This window comes from Crocodylus porosus, unplaced genomic scaffold (genome assembly GCF_001723895.1).
Source record: "Crocodylus porosus isolate Cpor-Errol unplaced genomic scaffold, CroPor_comp1, whole genome shotgun sequence".
Taxonomy (NCBI): domain Eukaryota; kingdom Metazoa; phylum Chordata; order Crocodylia; family Crocodylidae; genus Crocodylus; species Crocodylus porosus.
In genome coordinates this window covers 5157068-5175475 of record NW_017728935.1, presented here as the reverse complement: position 1 = coordinate 5175475, position 18408 = coordinate 5157068, and the positions used below count along the sequence as shown (strand labels likewise).

Here is an 18408-nt window from a genome sequence, read left to right as displayed (position 1 = left end):
GGCCTCCCATCTGGCTCTCAGGGCCTGGTATGAAGCTGGATGGGGATAATCTTCCCTGTTTTACAGGAGGAGGGAAACTGAGGCAGAGAAAGCACCCAAGGTCCTTCAGCAGGTCAGCAGAAACACCAGAAATACTACTGTCTGGCCCTTTTATCACAGGACTTTGAAAGTCAGGGCTCCTTTACAGCCAGTCAGTTTATTCTGTCACTGATTATTTTAGAAGTGTGACACACATGACTGTGACTTCAGGGCTCGGTCACCACTCACAGCTCTGCAGTTCCTTTTGCTTCAGAAGGGCCCGACAATATTTGCAAACCGTGTACAGTCAGCCCCAGTGAAATGCGGCCACCTCTGGAGCGAAGCACTGTGTACACATGCCATGCAGCATTCTGCCAAAGGGCAAAGGAGAGGGACATTTCTGGACCACAGGAAAAAAAAAAAGAAACTTAGTCTATTCAAAATTCCCCCCTTGGGACTTCAGAGGTCATGAAGAAAGCACCTGGGTTTTTTAAAGGTCTCTTTTGAAAGATCCACCCACAGGATGTTCCAGAGACCTCAGTTAATCGCTTATCAAACACGTGGTCCAGGAGGGATAGCAGAATTTGAACCTGTGACCCCATGGATCCTGCACTAGGATGTCTCTTTGTCTGGGCTAATGGTCCCAGGGTAGACCCTTGACTACACTGCTGAGTGGCGTCATCTTCAACTGCTAAGCTGTGCTGTGCGCGAGCACCTCTGACACAGGGACCTGTATTGTGCAAGCAAGCCCTTGCTTGGGGCAGCTAAGAACAGCCCGAGGAACAAGCTCCAGCAACAAGAAAGTGCTGAAAGGGAGGCATATCCTGTCCTGAACAAGCAAGGCACACCCTGGGCCAGAGCACCGTACGGAGGGACACTAAACCCACAGGGCCAGATCCTGACGCCTCTCTGCAAGGAGTGACCTACACCCCTAGGCCGGTGGAGTAAAGTGCTGTTCAATCCAGATCATCACAGCCTGTCCTTTAGACACTTAGCTGGGGCCCTTCTTCTTTAAAGAGCACGGTGGAAGAAAGCTGTTAGCAATTTTTCCTCTCCCCACATGCCCAAAGGAAGCAGCTCGTAAAGCATCAAGCTGCGGCGCTTCAGCTTAAGAAACAAAGATGCCTTTGAGCTGCAGAAAAAAAATCAAAAATCAAAACACACAACCCTTGGCCCCACGGCACCAGGTTCTATTTTCATCCTCCTCTTGCTGCTAAAACAGAAACAAGGCAACAATAAAAAAAATCCCACTAAAGGAAAAGGGGCTGGAATTTCCTGCCAGGTTTTCCACCCTGGGCGATTTTTACCTCCGGGTATCATCACCCTTTCGGAAATACTGACACAGGAGCCTCACCACGCAGAGGCCTGTCTGAGTGGAAGGGATGACTTTGTTTGCAAAAACCTGTCACAAGAATAAAAGCATTTGGCTTGTCTCTAGCATTTTCATTCTTCCAACTTCCCCCGCCCCGGCTGTAAAACATGCATCTTTCCCTCCTGCCCTGGTGGGTGTGTGCGTTATGTCCTCACCTGTGTCTAACCGGAAGGGGACAGGAGTCTGGTTCAGCCCCAGCTCTTTAGCTCTGGCGTGTGGGTCTGGAAGCCCCCAGTTCAAGCCCAGATGGTGACCATCACACCTACAGACCCCTTAATCCCAGTCAAACGATTTCCTTCCCAATGGGAAAATGCATCTAAATCTACCAACAAGGGGTGCTCCTGAGAGGTGACTAGCTGCCTAAAGGAGAGGAAAGGAATTGACTTTCATCCTAGCCAAGCAGCGGCTGGGAACCAGCGAGAGCAAAGGTACTCACCTTGTCCAGGATGTATTTGTTGAGGTACGGCATGTAGCCCTGGCTCGAGACCGGCCCGTCGTCGTCATCCCGGAAATGCTCCTCCAGCGCCACCGGGTCATGCGGGATGTGAAGTACCGTGTACAGGTTGTGACTGAGCACCTGGCACAGAAAGAAGAACGTGCTCTGCATGGCTTCTGGGCACCGCTCTCTGCGATAAAGAAAGGTGCCCCGCACTGACCCAGGGGGACCTGCCTGCCTGTTCTCGTGTGCCCTGGGCCGAGCTGCTGCAGTGTCTCAGCCCCTATCCCACATTCGTGTCCAAACAACCCTCCAGAAGTCAGGGAGGTGGTACCATGGGGGGCAACAAGGGATTCCTGGAAAGCTGCATCCCAATGAAAGAGATACGCTTCAAAGGGGAGGCAGCTCTGGGGCCCATGGCCATTGATTTCCCCCTGTAAAGCAGAATACTTTCTACCCCCTGTAGCCAAGGAGGGGACACAAAACCTCAGGGTAAGAAACAAGCTGATACTGAGCTGCTCTTGGCTGGAGCAATTTAGATCTGGTCCCTGAAGGTGTTACTCGTGTTGGGCAGGTGTCATTTGAAATGCAGGTCCAAGGATCGCGTCAAATTTGAGATGTGCTTTCCAGGGCCTCTAGGATGCTACATCAGTGGGATGGAGGAGTGCCTGTGCACACAGCTTTGTGGATAAAAGGTGAGACAGCCTCAAAAGACAGGGACATTCACTCAGAAATAAAATGCGCTTTGGCTCCATTGGCAGCCACAGGGCATTTGTTTTCCATGAAGCAAGTGTACCAGCAAAAGCAATGCACTGGAGAGGGACAGTCACAGGATGAGTTTCATGCTGGCAGGCAGGAACATCTGCCTCTCTTTCCAGATTCTGCATAAACAGAAGCATTTTCCCCAATCAGCCAGAAATTGGGCACCCCTGGGCTCTGTTTAGTGGGAATTGGAGTGCCAGGGGATGAGTGCCCTGTACTTCTAACCAGACACAAAGCTTAACACAAAATTGAGTGCAAACTCTGCTCAGCCTCTGGCTTCTCAGCCCATGCACTGACTGCACAGTCTCCTCTCCCCTGCTTAGAGGCTGGAGGGACTGGTTGCTTTCTCTTGCAGGTTTGCAAATGCTCCCAAGGGGGTTAGGGGGGGTCTTGGCAAGTAATAGCATCCAGCAGGCAGCACAGAGAGGCAACCGTGACAAGCAGGCTGTGCTGCGAGTCCCAGAGGTCAGGGAAAGAGTGAAGCAGCATCTGACAAACTGTGATGGGATCTACCTAAAATGATGTCTGCATGTGCAGGCATGACTTGGATTTTGCTGAAAGCCCAGGTGGGATCTGTAGGAAATTCCAGCCTGCAAGGCACATGTGGGACCTCAAAGGATGGGCTAGGCCAGTCGCAGAATTTGGGCGTGGGAGGGATTGGCAGCTGGCCTGCTTCTTGTTATGGAGACATGGCAGGGTTTTTGCCACCGGGGAGGGTGTGCTCAGGGCCTCTGCCCTTGGGAGTTGGTGTAAAATGAGTTCAATCTGCAAAAAGAGAAGAATCGGGGCAGGCTTTGGCTTCCAGGAACGAGGGGAAACCACCGATCATCATTCAAGGTGCATGGTGATCCTAGCAACCCATTGGGTAGAGTGTCCTAGCTGTCTGCTGGAAAGAGGTACAGATATAGCAAATCCCCAAGGGCAGAGAAAGGGGATCTTGACATACACGCACACTGCGTGTAGTGCAGAGCCTATGGGCTGAGGAGATGAAGTCCTGCATGCAACCTAATGTGACTGGCTAGACTACTTGCAATCAGAGCCGGTCAGAAAACTTTGCCAAAACATTTTTTTCTTTGGGAAAAGCCCGTTTGATAGAACCAAAAATTGCCACAAAATCAGCAAAATGTCGATGGCATTTTCCTTCCTGATTATTTTAGAATTTCAAAATTTCATTTAGAGAGCTTTTACTTTTTACATTTTTTTTTTTTAATTATTTCATGGCATGTCCTATGTAGCAGGGCAGGGAAATAGTTTAAGGCTCAGAAACAAACACTGCCATGCCAACAGGACACACTCTGCTCTAGCAAATAATTTAAGAGCTTCAGGCCTTGCTAAGTAGGCAGCTGCCCTTAATGCTTGTATTTTTTTTTTTTAAATAAAGGGAAGATAAAATACATCAAAATAAAGAAATACTATTTCAGCCAGCAAGTCACGTTCTGACACGTCAGCAAGCGTAGTGCCACTGGCACATCATGAAAGAATGTCATGTTACATACACTCAAAAAAACCCCTAAGATAAAATCAAATTTGAGACACCATTTCAGAATTGTAGCAGCCAGAAGCAACACTCTTGTGAACTAAAACATGTGCCAGAAAAGCCTTTTTGCAGGAAATGTCAACATGATTTATTTTCATTCCTGGTCAAAACAAAACTATTTCAAAATAACATTCCCCGCAATCTGGGAAATCTTCATTTTAACCAGCTCTGTTGGATTCCTCTGCAAGTGTGCTGGGGGGAGCATGCACCTATGCTGTTTGGGACATAATAAAGAGAAGGGGGTGCTTGTTCATCTGAATACAGGGGTGCTAGCCTCGAGCAACCAGTCATCCTTGGCTTTTTTGCTGAGGCTGTCAACAAAAAGGGTGAATAGCACCAGCAGCAGATGTGCACACATCTGTTTACTGGGGAAGATGGAGTGAGAGCCTGCAAACCCACTTCCCATGACCAGTCCAGCCTGAGATCAGAATTAGGGGCTGCCCCAACACATTGTAAGAGATCATCCCAAAGAGTTTACCACCTAAACCGACAAGACAAGTGAGGAAAGGAGAAACAGAGGCCCAAAAAAGAGGAAGTCACTTGCCCAGGGTCGTGTAGCACCTCAGTAGCAGAGATGGAAGACCCTCCACATCTGCCCACCCAAATATTCTGCCACTGCAGCACTGCCCGCCTGCCCCTCGCCTCCCTTGTATTTGCAGCGTGCCAGGCTGAGGCGTGCTGCACTCTCGGCAGGTCGGGCTACACGGACCGGGTGGAATTTTCCTCTCGCTGCGGCTCTTGCCAAACAAATGATCAGTCTGAGGTTACCCCCAGGTGCTTGCAGTCTGTGGCTCCTCTTGCCCAACTGGATTCTTTCTCTCATTCGCCCCATGGATAGATAGGATCATTTTGACTCCACCCAGCATTTAACGGCGGTGCATAAGAGAGCTGCAAATCCTAGCTGGTTGGCTATAATTATATAGCGCACGTACATGCCACAGCTCAGGTCAGGAGAGGGGAGGGATTGCATGAACCCCAGCATCCTGTCTGTCTGTCTCAGTCTGGGCAATTACACCCTGCCAGCCCAGAGATCCAGCATTCAGTAGGGAAGATTCTTCTCTAGCCTATCATCGCCAGGCCACACCACTCCAGAACTAGCTGCATTTTGGTGGTGACGGAAGCAACCTCTCCTACCTAGCCCATGTGTATTACGAGGGGGTAGTGCAATGCTGTGTGTGAAGCACTGTTAGATTTAGAGCCAGTGGGAGGAAGAAAATCACTGACAGCCAGTATTAAGTTTAAGACGCTGTCATGATGGGCGCCAAAGTGAAGATAAGATCGGGGAGAGATTGGAGGGAGGGGGTGGGGGGAGATAGGAGTATCACAAAAATGGAGCTTGCAGCCCCGGGCAGGGGCACAACCTCCCCGATTCCTTTCTGCTTTCCTTTGCTAGGACATGAAGTCCAAACAAAGCTCCAAACAAGCCCTGATGCCCAGAGGATGGTTCCCAGCTCCTCTAGCAGCAGGAGCTGTGCCCTTGGCTCCCCCCACGCTTCTCACCAGGCTGAATTTAAGTTGCTTGTCAGAAACCTTTATCAAACCGCGAGCAGCACGTGATGGGTTCGAGGAGCTTCCTGCCCCTTTGCAAGTGAGCGAGGCCTCCTGCCTGGTAGGCGAGCTCTCCTCCCTGTCTCTACGGTTATGCAAAAGGTCATGTCAGACCCCGATGAGCCAAAAGCCACTGCTATAGTGACAGAAGTTTGCAGCTGGCCCCAAGCCCAGAGAAGGGTAAACTGCCCAGACCCCAAGTGAGCAGTCTCTAGTCAGCCAGTTCGCTCTCCCCCACCTCCCTCCTCTCGGCATAGGCCAGGTACCCATTAACAGATGCAGGAATCTTAATTTGAGGACACAGGATGTAGAACATCCTTCCCCCTTTGTCCGTCCAGCCTGGGGCTGGTGACATGTGGGAGCCTTGGTGCTAGAAGCCCAGAAAGACAAGATGACACAGGCCCCCCCCATCAGTGACTCGAAAGGCTGCACCCCTTGTGCTGGTCAAATGTAGATGCTGAGGCTTTGGAGCCAGCTTGGCCCTGGGAGAGGAAATTAGTGATGGCGAGTCAGGATATTTCTTATCCTGCCTTATTTTTGTTTGTGCCCTCTGCACTTGCCTGGCCACAACCAGAAAAGTCCCCTTTCCAGAAGCCTTAGCCCAAATGCAATGCCTCGTTTCCAGGAAGCCACTCCAGCCAAAGACTTGACCGCAGCCAGAGAGATGAAGGCAAACAGCAAACTTCTGCATGCAAAACCTTCCCCAAAGAGCCTCGTCACAAAACTGTCTAGCCAGCTTTCCTTCAAAGACTTGGTGTGAACGTTATGCATGCCCCAAGCCACAGAAGCCTGTCAGCTTACATGCAGTGGCACTATCTGATGACTCTTTTCACAGTAACATTCATTATAGCATTTGCTGGAGGGCTTGTTGGAACTTAAATCAATACCCCACCAAACTGAGATCTAGGAGGGGTTGAACCGTACCTGCCCAAATGGATTTTCAGACACAAAAGGGAGTTTTAACAAAACCGTTCTTGAAGAATTCTGGAGTTTTTGTCAAAAGAAAATCAGAAACCATGCAAATCCAAAATATTCCCTGTATGATCTGCAGTCGAGATGCCTGGTAAGAATGGTTCTTGGCTTTCCTCGCATCTCCATTCTCTTCCGTGGGCTGGGCTCGCCAGACGGCCTACAATTCCCCCTTAGCCACCACATCCAGCATGCGGCTGCCTCCATCACCCGTGAAGGTTGGTCAAGGGGCATCATGACAGATGTAGTCCACCCAGGGAGCCTGGTGTCTAGAGAACAGGAACGTGCGCACGATTCCTATGAGACACCAAGGCAGAGCATCTCCGAGCTGAAAGACTTTCTGGTTTTCAGCCAACCTGTTTCAGTTTTTTTTGAGGTTTCTCCAAGAACTCACATTTTTCAGTGGAAAATGTTGACCTTTGTTTTTTTTAATCAGCATCTCCAAAAGGAGGAACAAGCCTGGTTTCCATCCACCTCTGCTTCTACCTCTACCACACACATCCAATTTGTATTCACGCACTAACTTCTAGCCACGTTTTACCTGCCCTCCCATCCTTTGGTCCTAGAAAGCATCAGTGAAGTTGCCACTGCCCTAAGCTCCAGGACAGGTCCACCCTACCGCCTTTCCAGCAGCCCTGAAACACTGCCTCCCAGAGACAACCTGCTCCGAAACAGGGGGGAGAGCAGAGCCAATGTGTTTGTGAGACACCCGCCTCCGACTGATCTTACGGACACACCTTGCCCCTCCCTTCCTAAATTGGCACCTTCTGGAAGACTGATCCCATAAGCAGGGGGCGACGAGGGAACGAGAACAAGACAGAACCGGCACAAAGAGGCGATTAGTCACGCTTGCTCCTGGAGCTTCTGCTCCTCTCCCGATAGAGAGACTCAAACAAGCTGAGTTAGCACCCAACGGCCGGGTGCTCTTGTGTCTGAATGCACAACATGCCTGCTATGTAATGCCCCTGGCAGGGATGAGCATCCATCAGACAGAGGACCGGCTCCCTAACTCGTGGCACGCAGAACAAAGCACGCCTGGTGCCATTACGAGAGCAAGGCAGCGCGGAGCCGAAGGCTGGCTCCAGAGTAAGATCAACGGAGATGATCACACCTGCTGTCACCGGGACGTCTCGGAGCACCTTTGAAACGCTAATGCCGCCTCGCAGAGTTATATCGCCACCCCCGTGTCATGATCTGCTACTCAGGGTTTCAGACAGCCCCGGTGACTTGCTCAAGATGACACGTCAACTGAGTGGCCGAACGAGGACGAGAGCCCAGGAGTCCTCGCACCCAAGCCCCCCTCTGCTCTATTCCTCCTTTATTTCGTGTAAAGAGATGGCTGCCAGGGCCGCAGACTTGCTGGGAGAGAGGCCTGCCTAAGGAAAATGGGACCAGGACAGAGCTGGGAAGAGAGCCCAAGGAGGCCCAGGCTGGAGCTCTCATCACCGGACAACATGGCACACGGTCACGGCACCCTACGGGGCAATGGCAAGGCCTTCTGAAAGGGAAAAAAAACCTTGCAGCTGCCAACATGAAGGACACCAAAAAAACAGCAGGAGCGCTGCATATTTCTTAAGCTTCAGTCGTACTGCATAAGAGCAGTGGTTTTCCTGACTCAGCCTTTCCTACTAGCATTGGGTGACAAGACACCAGGGCCGGGAGGGACATGGCTAAGCACAGACCTGAAGCACCTCATGCAGGACCTCTAGAAACTCTAGATGTCCAAGGTAGATGAGGCCCATCGGACTCATCCCCCCTGGACCAGTGCAGCATCCCTCCTTTGCGTAACCTCACCACATTGCTCCCAGTATTGGTTTTCAACGGACTCCAAAGACTCCTCTTCCACCCTTCCCTTGGCAGATAAAGGACCTTATGGTCTGCTGCCCCCATCGACACACGTCCTATGTCTTCTCCCCCCTCCGTGTTTGCAAGCCCACACACTCAGCACAGACCAGCTCAGGGACCCAAGTCTGGCCAGGTGCCTCGAGTGGTCTGAGAAGCAGCATGCGCGTGGGCTGAGGTCGGCGGCACGTTCTGTACCAGTCCCAAGCAATGCATGCTCCCCCCTCCAGCCCCACGTTTCTGCCATCACAACTCCCTCTAGAGAGGGGCTGCAAGTCACCCTCCAAAAACTGCCCCATGGGGGACACTGAGGCAGATCCTTCCACCCAACACCTGGCAGCAGCTGTGTGAGTTTAGACCCTGGGGAGACCTGCTGATTTTTGGAGCAGCAATACAAAGGAGGGTTTTTTCTTCTTGCTTCCCGCCCAAGCATGGGTTGAATGGCCTGAACAGAGCCCCTCCTCATTCCAGAGCAGTCCCCGGAGGATCCAGCCCATGCAGGCTCGGGCAGAGAAGTGCAGACAGCACAGCTCAGGGCGTGGAAGTTCATTACCTGCTCTTAGCATCTTCTTTCACAGAGCCAGTGCTACCGGGCGCCCAGCCCACCCCTTCCAGCACATGCCAAGTGAGAGCTGCTGAAACGCCGACTCTCATGTCCTTCTGTGACACCGCTTATCCGAGGAACTCGAAGGCGCTTTACAAGCACTCATTCATCCACGAAGCCTCCGCACATTCTGGCAGCACATGCTGGGATTGTTAACCTCTCCGGGTAACCTCTCCGGGTACCTCTGGGAAATCGGGGCGGATGGGTAAAGGGACATGCCCAAGGTGCCAGTGTGAGTCAGTGGCAGAGCCCAGTGTCCTGGCTCCCTGCTACCTCCACCTCTGCAAGGGCTTGATCCTTACTGATTTCAAGACTACATTACACCCTTCTGGCAGTATACCCAGGCCTTCAAATGGGCCTGGATTACTTGGCCTCTCCATTAAGAGCTGCTTTACACCCCTGCCGGAGCACAGTCACGAGGCCTCGGTGGAACCAAGTCAGGCCCTCAGCGTGTGAATGTTCATACCTGCTCGGCTCTGTTAAACCTCCCCCTCAAGACTGAGATGGGCCCCGCAGGATGGCAGCGGGGAGCCGGCTCCTCCTCCAAGCGCCCAGGTCACCTGCTCTAGACGTGGAGCTGTCCCCTGGGCTGCAGGCGCTCCCGCTGGCTGGCATCGCTGCCAGCACATGGAGCAACGTAAGCAGTGGGGAACACCAAAGCTCATCAGCACCCCCCGACTGAAAGCGCAGCCCGGCCCTCCACTGGGTCCTGCTCACCCAGGCTGTACGAGCAGTGGCAGCCCGGTCTCCTTACAACCCTCCTACGCTTGGGTCAGATTGGCCTCTAGCTGAGCAGGCTGCACTGCCCTCCCAGCCCACAGCCTCCATCCCCGTCACTCCCTTCAGCCAACGTCCCCGGGGAGTCAGTCCAAGGTTTCCCCATCCTCACCCCTCTCCTTCTCCACAGCTTGTATTCAGCCCTAGGAGAGAGCAGCTGTCTTTTTTCTTTTGCAAAAATTTTTATTTCTGTAAGTCAATGCAGCTCTTCTGATGCCAGTCCCTTCCCCGGCCTCCTCTGCACAGGGCCATAGAAACGCAGCCCGTGTGCCCCGGCTGTCACTTCCCTCATCTGCGGCGAGCTGGCCTCGTTTCCCAGCTGAATGTGGAATTCTAATCGGCTTCGGGGTGGCTGGGAGCTCAGGCGCTGCCTCCGGCGCCAGCTCCAGCCGGGGGTGGAATATTTAATGCCAGTGGAGAATGGCAGCCCCTTTCTTCTCCCTGGTTGGAGATGCCCGGGGGCCAATCCTGGGCTTTGTAATGACCTTTCAGGCTCCAAGCTGGAGGCTGGTCTTGCATGCTAAGAGGCGCCCCTTGCTGCCTAACTAGTGGGACCAGGGCCTGGGAGACTTAAACTGCAGCTCTCTAGGGAGGAAGGTAGAGAGCAGCTAAAGCAAGAGATGGGTTCTGAGTTCTGGCTTTGTGCAGGAGTTTGGGATGAGCCAGTTCTCTGCTGTGGGCCTCCGTTTCCAAACTGTGAAATGGGGCTAATAGCGAAGGAAAGGATGGAGTTCAGCAAACTAGCATTTGCAAGGGGCTCTGAGACCATCATCTGAAAGTCATCTGGGATGGGTGAGGTCTACTAGCACCCCTCTGTCTTGCCCGGACTGCTGTGCCTCCGCTTACCACTACATGCAATGCCAACACATCTACTTCCTACGCAGGGAGCTCAGACCTTCCTCCTTTAAAAACCAAAGCACTACAGGGTTCATTGGAGCCAGACAAGGGATTTGCCCCACTGGAATCTGCCTGACTTTTGGATGAGAGCAGGCATCTGGGGCGTGCAGCTCTCAACAGCAACCCGGGGTGGCGGTAGTGGTGGTGCGGGGAGGATGGGACACTGTGCAGGGTCTGCTGCCTTCCCCAGACCCTACAAGCACCCCGCATGCCGCTGCCTGCCTTTGCTTCCGGTGCCTCTGGGCACTGTCCTTTCCTTCATGCTTCCGATCGTCACTGCATCCTAGGACAGGTGGCCGGGTGGTCTCTGTCCTCTCTCCACGTCTGACCGCAACCACCCGTGGCCGACCCACCTCTGACCATGCCCCGTGTCCTGCAGCAGCTCCACCTGCTCTTAGAGCAGAAATTAGCTCAAAAAAGGCTATATCTACCCAAGCAGCAGCATGAGAAGCAAGGAGCCAGGCCCTGCTCTTACAGGAAAAACTCAGACCCAGGAAAGAAAATGTGACCTGATCTCCTTAGCACTTCCTCCCCATCATCGCAGCATGGGCGGGGTTTCTCCCCACACACAGGAACTAACTGGGGTTTGACCTAGCACACATGCTGCCACTGGGATCCCAGCATAGGCCTGGCTGTAAAACACAATGAGGCTATCAATAGGCTCACCATACGGAAATCCAGGACCCTGCCTCCCCACCCCCACAAGTGGGCAGGGGCAGGACCGCATGCCGGGCAGGCAGCGGTGCCCACCAGCAAAACTGCCCCTGGAGCACATGTAGTCAGACAATCCCCATAAGAGCAACGGCTACTTAAGAGCAACACTCCCACGCCACTACTAACAGGTGTCAGCTACAGTAACAACACCCACGCCCCTTTGTACTTCTGCACCCTCCTTCCTTCTGGGCCCAGCAGTGCCCTTTATGTCCTGTTTGCCCTGCCTATGTTTCTATGCCAGGCCACTTCTCTATTTCTGACACACGAGGCTGTTCCCTCTCTCCGTTCTGTGTAGCCAGCCCAACCAACTGCTGCACTTCCCATTGCAAGCTCTCTGCAGAGCTCCACACCGTGCTGACATCACATCATTAACAACGACACAGGACCCTGGAGCATGCCCCTGCTCACCGGGACGCACCTAACCCACACACCTCTGCAATGCCAGAGCATGGCACTGCACTGAGGGCCTTGGAGAGATGAAGAATTGCCCATTGTTCTCCCTTTATCTGCCAACTTAACAAGGACCAGCATTAAGGGGTGTCTTGAGACGCGTGAAGAGCCATCTTCGGAGGAACAAAGCTGCTGCTGTATCCTCTGTCCTCCATCAGTCCGTGTTCTTTTAAATTACTAGTTGCAGGTGCACAGAGAGAGTAAGTAGCAGTAACAGGAGCCATGGTGCTGTGATTAAAGCACAGGCAAGAACCATGTTATTTTTCCAGGCTCTGCCACCAGTGCCATGTGCAACTGTGAGCAAGGCTCTGAAGTCCCATCTACGCAGCCAAGTTGCACACACGTCACTAAAACCTGGGCCCCCTCTTTGCTTGTAGGAGACGGGAGAGATTTTCCCCTTGCTTTGCAGCTGCGGGATATGAGATGGGTTGGAGTGGACAATGCTCTGGACCCTTTTGGACTAATGGTTGCCTGCAAACGTGGGGATTGGACTAAAAGCCCAAGAAGCCCCTTGGTGTCCCATCTTCCTATTTACGTTATCTGTATTGTGGTCATGGGTCCTGGATATGACGGCAAACTGCATCCGACTGGAGGGCCTGGTGGCAACCTGGTGGGGCTAGTCATGATGGGGTAGCTCCTATAAAATACCAGAATAAAGTGAATGTAGGGTGCCTCAAAAACGCCTAGCCCCCACTGCCTTGGTTGGAGAAAAGCTAAGGGACATCACCCAGACAGAAATACGCACTTGCTGAGGCATCAGGCAGTCAGCAGTTTGTATCTGTTGCTCTCTGGCAGAAGCTACAACCATTGAGGCACTGAATGTCTGGATTTGGTCTGGTTTTGGGTCTTGTCTCAGTGGTTTAAAGGGGGGTGTAGGTCTTGGTTGTAGGGCTCCGCACAAGTGGATTCATCAGACATCTTGATCCAGAGGATCGACGGGCACCCCATTCACATTTCAGGTCTCCAGTGTGCTAGGGGCTGTACAGCCAACAGAGAGACAGCGTCTGCCTCGGACAGCTTACTCACAACCAGGCTGTCTGCTCACAAGCGTTTTGATGCCACTTTGATTACATCGGCCTAGCTAAAATAATACAACCCCTTTGGCGTGCGCATCATATAAACTGGCATACCTTGTATCCAGGAAGAGGAATAGGCTATCCCACTGTAAGGCATCTTCTGATGGGTAGCACCACATCCACGCTAGCAGCTATGTGGCTCTGTGTCGACAAAACCTCATGCTTCTAACTCATAATTAGCCCACTACCAACAGGTGCAACCTCCCCCAGCATAGAGACTCCATTTAAGGAGACCAACACGAGCTAAACTGATAAAAGCCAGGTCTACGCTGAGTTGAGACTCCCTGGGTGCAGACATATAAAGAGCCCAACCCAAAGAGGTAGTGGGCAGGGGCTTATTGCACATCAGCTGCCCATGTGCACACTCTTATCTCACAGTAAATGGAAGCTACACACAGTGTAACTTATTCCTTTTTCAGTAAGAGTTGAGCTACCACGCTTGAGCCTCTATTACCGTGGGGCAAGGGTGTACATGGACAGTTACCAAGCAGCAGCAGGTGAGTCGTGATGAAGTGTTGCCCCTTTTAACTCCAGGATGATTTGTTGGTCTGTCCACGCCCCCCTACAAAGGTCTATCCTGGTTTATCACCATCAGTTGGAAAATCAGCCCTGTTAGCTCAATTGGTGCAGAAATCAGTAGGGTTGAAGGGCCCCTGCACAGGAGCAGTCACACGGCAAAGCTCTGAGTTAAGGGTGTTCTCCGCACTGGGCATAATATCCCCATGGTTCACGGCATGGCAGTAAGCGGAGTTAGTCTAGGATTGCTTTCCAGTCAACTGTGGGAGAATGTGTCTCTCCTTATGGGCCTGTGGAGGGAATTGTAGAAAAGCACTGGGGCGCTAGCCCAGCTCAAGTGACTTAGCCTGCATGCTCCCTGCTAAACAAATAGGGAGACCCTCGTGGGCCAACTGGCTCAAATGAAAGCACCACCAAACTCAGGGGAGAGGGTTTTCTGGACTGATGATTTAGGATGGGGAACAGGGGATAAGAGCAAACTCTCCTGAGAAGAGCCTGGCGTAACTGCAATGAACACATCCCCTGCATATGCAGGGAAGGATTTAGGAGCCAGCAGGAGTTAGGAATCCAAATCCCTTCGGCATCTTGATACCAAACTACCTTTGGCCACTCCGAAAATCCAGACTCCTGATGTCGATAGGTTCTGAAAGCACCTAGTGTCTCTCAGGAAGACTACTGCTTAAAGATAAGCTAGAAACAAAACAACAGGGAGGAAATGAACCTCCAAGAAAAGAAGAACCTACTTTTCAGGCAGGTGCTTTTAGGTTAGAAAGGGGGGTAGGTTGTAGCCATGCTGGTAAGGACAGAGGCAGACCCGAAAGCTTGCAAAGAAGAATTTGTCCAACTATTTGAGTTGATCCAATAAAAGAGAGCGGATTTACCCAAAGAGCCTTGCCTGCCTTTAGGTTAGAAAAGCAGAGGAGAGGGGCCTGCATCCAAGCAGTATGGTCCTGAGTGACCGCGAGGCCTCAGTGAGGCATTACAGACAAAACCACACGAACAGCTTTGCAGCCTGGGGACGAGCCGACTATTTTCTTCCAGGGCCTCGTGGGCCAGGTGAGCTCAGGGCCCAGGTTTCAGAAGTGTGGAGAACCCAGAACTCCCAACAGTGTCGCAGGAGCTGCAGGCGCTCAGCCCCTCAAAACCAGGCCCTTACAGTCTCCAGTAGTGAAAGTAATTAAGCATTTACCCTCCCTGGGTCTCTCTGAATCCAGCCATCCCCTCCACCAGGGCTACCTTTGCCCTTTTCTTGATCTTTCCCTGTGCTCACAAAGGGTTTAGTAATAACCGGAAGCCCTTTCCCAACATAAACCCTTTAATTCCCCAGTAAAAAGCATCTCTTTTGGTCTCTCCCCTGGCCACTGGCTGTAGGAGGTTAAGAAAAGCTTAGCAGAAGAGCAAGCACGAGGGCAAGCACAATGTATAATACTCCCCATGCTTTGCTGTTCACGTGGCCTACCCCACCTGTGCCACCAAGGGCTCTGCGCAAACACGAATGGCACCTCAGCACCCCGGGGAGACGGGAGATAATGCTCCCACCTGTCTAGAGATGGGAACAGAGGCACAGCAACGGTAACGACATATGGATGGGATCATGCCCCGTCTGCCCCCAGCGCTCCCGACTCACAGGTTGCGCCCACGAGACTGTCTCCCCTTCGTGGATGACTATCATCAGTAACTTGATGGCTTCCCACATCCTTGCTGCCACACACTGGTAGGAAGGAAAGCAACACAGCCACTACTAAATATACATGTCCAATCAGTTTAAAAAGAGTTCAGCGCCCAAGACCCACAATACGTGTGGCACTGCCGGGCTGAGCCAGGTACACGAGCGATTGCAGTTGCTGTCAGTGCTGTTTGACAGCAGAGGCTTGCCTTCCTTTGTTCGAGACCCTTCCTGTAGCAACATGCCAGGCTGCAAGAGCTGACTAACAGTCGTAAGACAACAACACAGGAAGCCTGCAATGACGTGTTGAGATCTCCAACCCCGAGCTTCACGGACTCGCCCATTTCTGACAGCAGCAGGTAGGCTTGCATGGGACAGAGGCCTATGCAGTGAGTGACAGACAATCCTTTGTACCAGAGGGGGCTGGTGATCACACCTTGCCCTGCCTAGGGTTCGGGCGAGACCCTGACAGCTCTGGGTTTCACTGTGGAACTAATGCACATAGCCATTTTCAACACAGGACAGAGCATGCCCAGTGCGGGAAGGGCGAGGCGCAAACGTCCCCTCCCCCTCGCTACCGAAGCAGTGGAAATAGTGGTTTGAGAGGCAGAGGGTTGGGGTGGGAGCTCTGAGCAGCAATTTCATACCAAGCCCTCTTGGGGCTGCAGTGCAGATCAGTGGCCTAGCTGACAAAAACGGGGCTCTCGTCCCCTGCCCACCCCAAACCCTGCCCTCCAGCCCTGTGCAGGCTTTCTGGGGGTTTCAGCCTGAAGCCTCGGCAGCAGCCCTAAAGAACCTAGACTCAAATCCAACCTCAAGCGATACCAAGGCCTCCAGAGTGAGACTGTGCAGCAAGATCTCCCCCTGCACTTTGAATTCGGGGCCAAACTGAGCAGGGATACAGAGAGATGCCTGGCGGCATTTTTAGACGGGCCTAAGGTTAGGTGCAGTAACTCCCCTCAGCAGCCATTGGAGTAGGTCCCTAACTCAACCGAGCGCTATGCTCACGCAGGGAAGTTTGGTGGCTGCTCCTATGGACTGGCAATGGGAGGGGAAACCTGCTCAGATTTGCTTGCCAACCTCATCAGAAGCCTCTTCGCTGGATTTACCTTTGTAAATCCAGCCCTAAATTAATCCTGCAGAGGATGCATCTGGCCGGATACAGTCCAAGTCAGGCAGGAGCAACTGGGCCCTCCCGGCAAAGAAGAATAATGAAGTGCTCCATAGTGCCCGAGAGCACAGGTAGGTCTCTAAAAGGCACAAGGAGCAGGTCCATCAGGGAACGCGGTGCTAGTTTTACAGCCCCCGCCCTGGAAAGGGCTAATTGCTGAACATTGCTTTGCATGTCTACGTGCCCAGCTGGATCCCATCTTACCGAACGCTGAGCCAACAAGCTCGCCCAGCCCTCCTGCCTCCATCAGGCGCGGGCTGCATTTCCATCTGCCATCATGGCTTGATTTGCTCCTCGCCTTGCCTCCCCATTGCAGCACCCTCAGGGAGCTAGCAGACAGGGGGACTTAGCTCGGCCACCGCTTCCTCAGAGACATTTCAGAGCAGCTAGTCTTTCAACTGATTCACCGGGCACACGCGGCGGTGGGATTGGCCCCTAGACAGCGGCAGCTACAGGTTTCTTAGAAGCACGCTGGCCACCCTATACGAGTCCTCTGCCGAGACAGCAGCACAGCCCCAAGAGCTCAGCCCTGCATTCCTCCCTCAGCCCCTTACGCAAGCCAGACTAGTACAGGCAGCAAAACATGGCCCAGAAGAACAGAGATCTTTTCCCTGCTGTTGTGCTGGTGGACAAATCACGGAGAAGTAATCACGTAAGGAGACCATCTAAGGTCTGTGTTAATCCGAGGCCAGGCAGAAGGTGGGGCCGGATGGCACCTCCGAGACTAACAGCCTTCTGTCGTCTGCGGAGGCCATCTAAGGTTTGCCTCTTCACACACATGAATTGCTCCATTTCCCAAGTCGTCGCACGTGCTGGCAGGGCTTCTGCGGCAACATTTTACGCTGTGTTTACACCCAAGGCTGAATCTCTTCTGAACAAACAAGTTCGTCCGACTCAAATTCCAGCGGCCAAAGCATCACCGGCCGCTACTTTTGAAGCCAAACCGGAGGATGGAAAAACCTGCCAGGCTTGTCAGAGCAAAGGGAAACCTTTTTGGCTGTTACTTGATATCACAGGGTGGAAGAAACATTTTAGTTTGAAAAAAAAGAAAAAAAGAGGTGCAGAACACTAAGGCTCATATTTTATACTTCTGCAAAGCTGCTACGTTCTGATCAGAATTAAAAAAAGACGTTATTTTTGGCCAAACCATGCAGGAGATGCATTTTTAAAAACGCTCTTCCTCTCAACCGAGGGGCCGACATGCAACAGGAAGGAGATGGGAGCCGCGCGTGTTAAAAAGAGAAAGGAAAAAAATGGAGATTGGGTTTTTACCTGAGGGGAAGCTGGGGGGCTGGGGGAGAAATGGCAAAACATCTAAAACATTAGATTCCCACCCCAAAAAAATAATTCCTTTCAAGCCACACTTTTTGGCTAAGTCTCCGCTGCTTCCCACCCCCCGCCCTTGAGGAACACGAAGCAAAGCCAGAGAACATGAATGCACCAGGATGCTGCTAACTGCGCAGGACGGTGCAGCCACTTGTTCGCGGCACTGAGCCCCAGGCAGCTGCAAAGCAGCATCGAGTCCTGCTTCACGCCTCGCCACGCATCTGTGCGACCCGGGGGGCGGCTGGAGAGTGCATCAAAGCCGAACCACCCCAAAACCCCCGCCCTTCTGCTTTCCCGTTGCAAGTGGTACTCACTTTTAGCTGCGACTTGGACACTTTGCCACTCTTCTCCACATCCAGGGCGGTGAAGGCGTACCAGATGGATTTTAAAAGCTCTGCTCGCAGGTCCATGGCTAGAGGCACTGATGACAGAGGCTGTTCTGTCAACGGCGAGGATCCGGTTTCAGGAAACAGACTCCCTCGCTTCAACAGTCCCCGGCGAGCCACGGGGAGAGGAGCAGGAGCGCCACCTGCCTCGAAGACACAGGTCCCGCAGTGCCACCCAGAGACTGGCACCCTGGGGCCCACTCATCTTGCACTCACAGGGCATTCCTGCTGCCAGGCATGCCCCTGCAGCCACCCCCTCCCTCTGACCTCCCCCCTCTCCCAGGCTGAAGGCATGTAAGAGGTGAGCACCCAGGATTTAGAAGTGAAGCGCACCTACTGTT

At 52.7% G+C, this 18408-nt stretch overlaps 1 protein-coding gene across 1 annotated transcript in view; it reads right to left on the bottom strand.

Annotated features, from left to right (window-relative positions):
- Positions 1–18169, bottom strand: part of DEF6 (DEF6, guanine nucleotide exchange factor) — a 31548-nt gene extending 13379 nt beyond the window's left edge. The window contains exons 1-2 of the mRNA XM_019546750.1: positions 17996–18169; positions 1827–1967 (exon numbers count right to left, since the gene is read on the bottom strand). Of these exons, the coding sequence (XP_019402295.1) occupies positions 1827–1967; positions 17996–18091 (237 nt within the window). The 5' untranslated portion in view covers positions 18092–18169. The remainder of the gene's footprint in view (positions 1–1826; positions 1968–17995) is intronic.
- Positions 18170–18408: the final 239 nt, after the last annotated feature.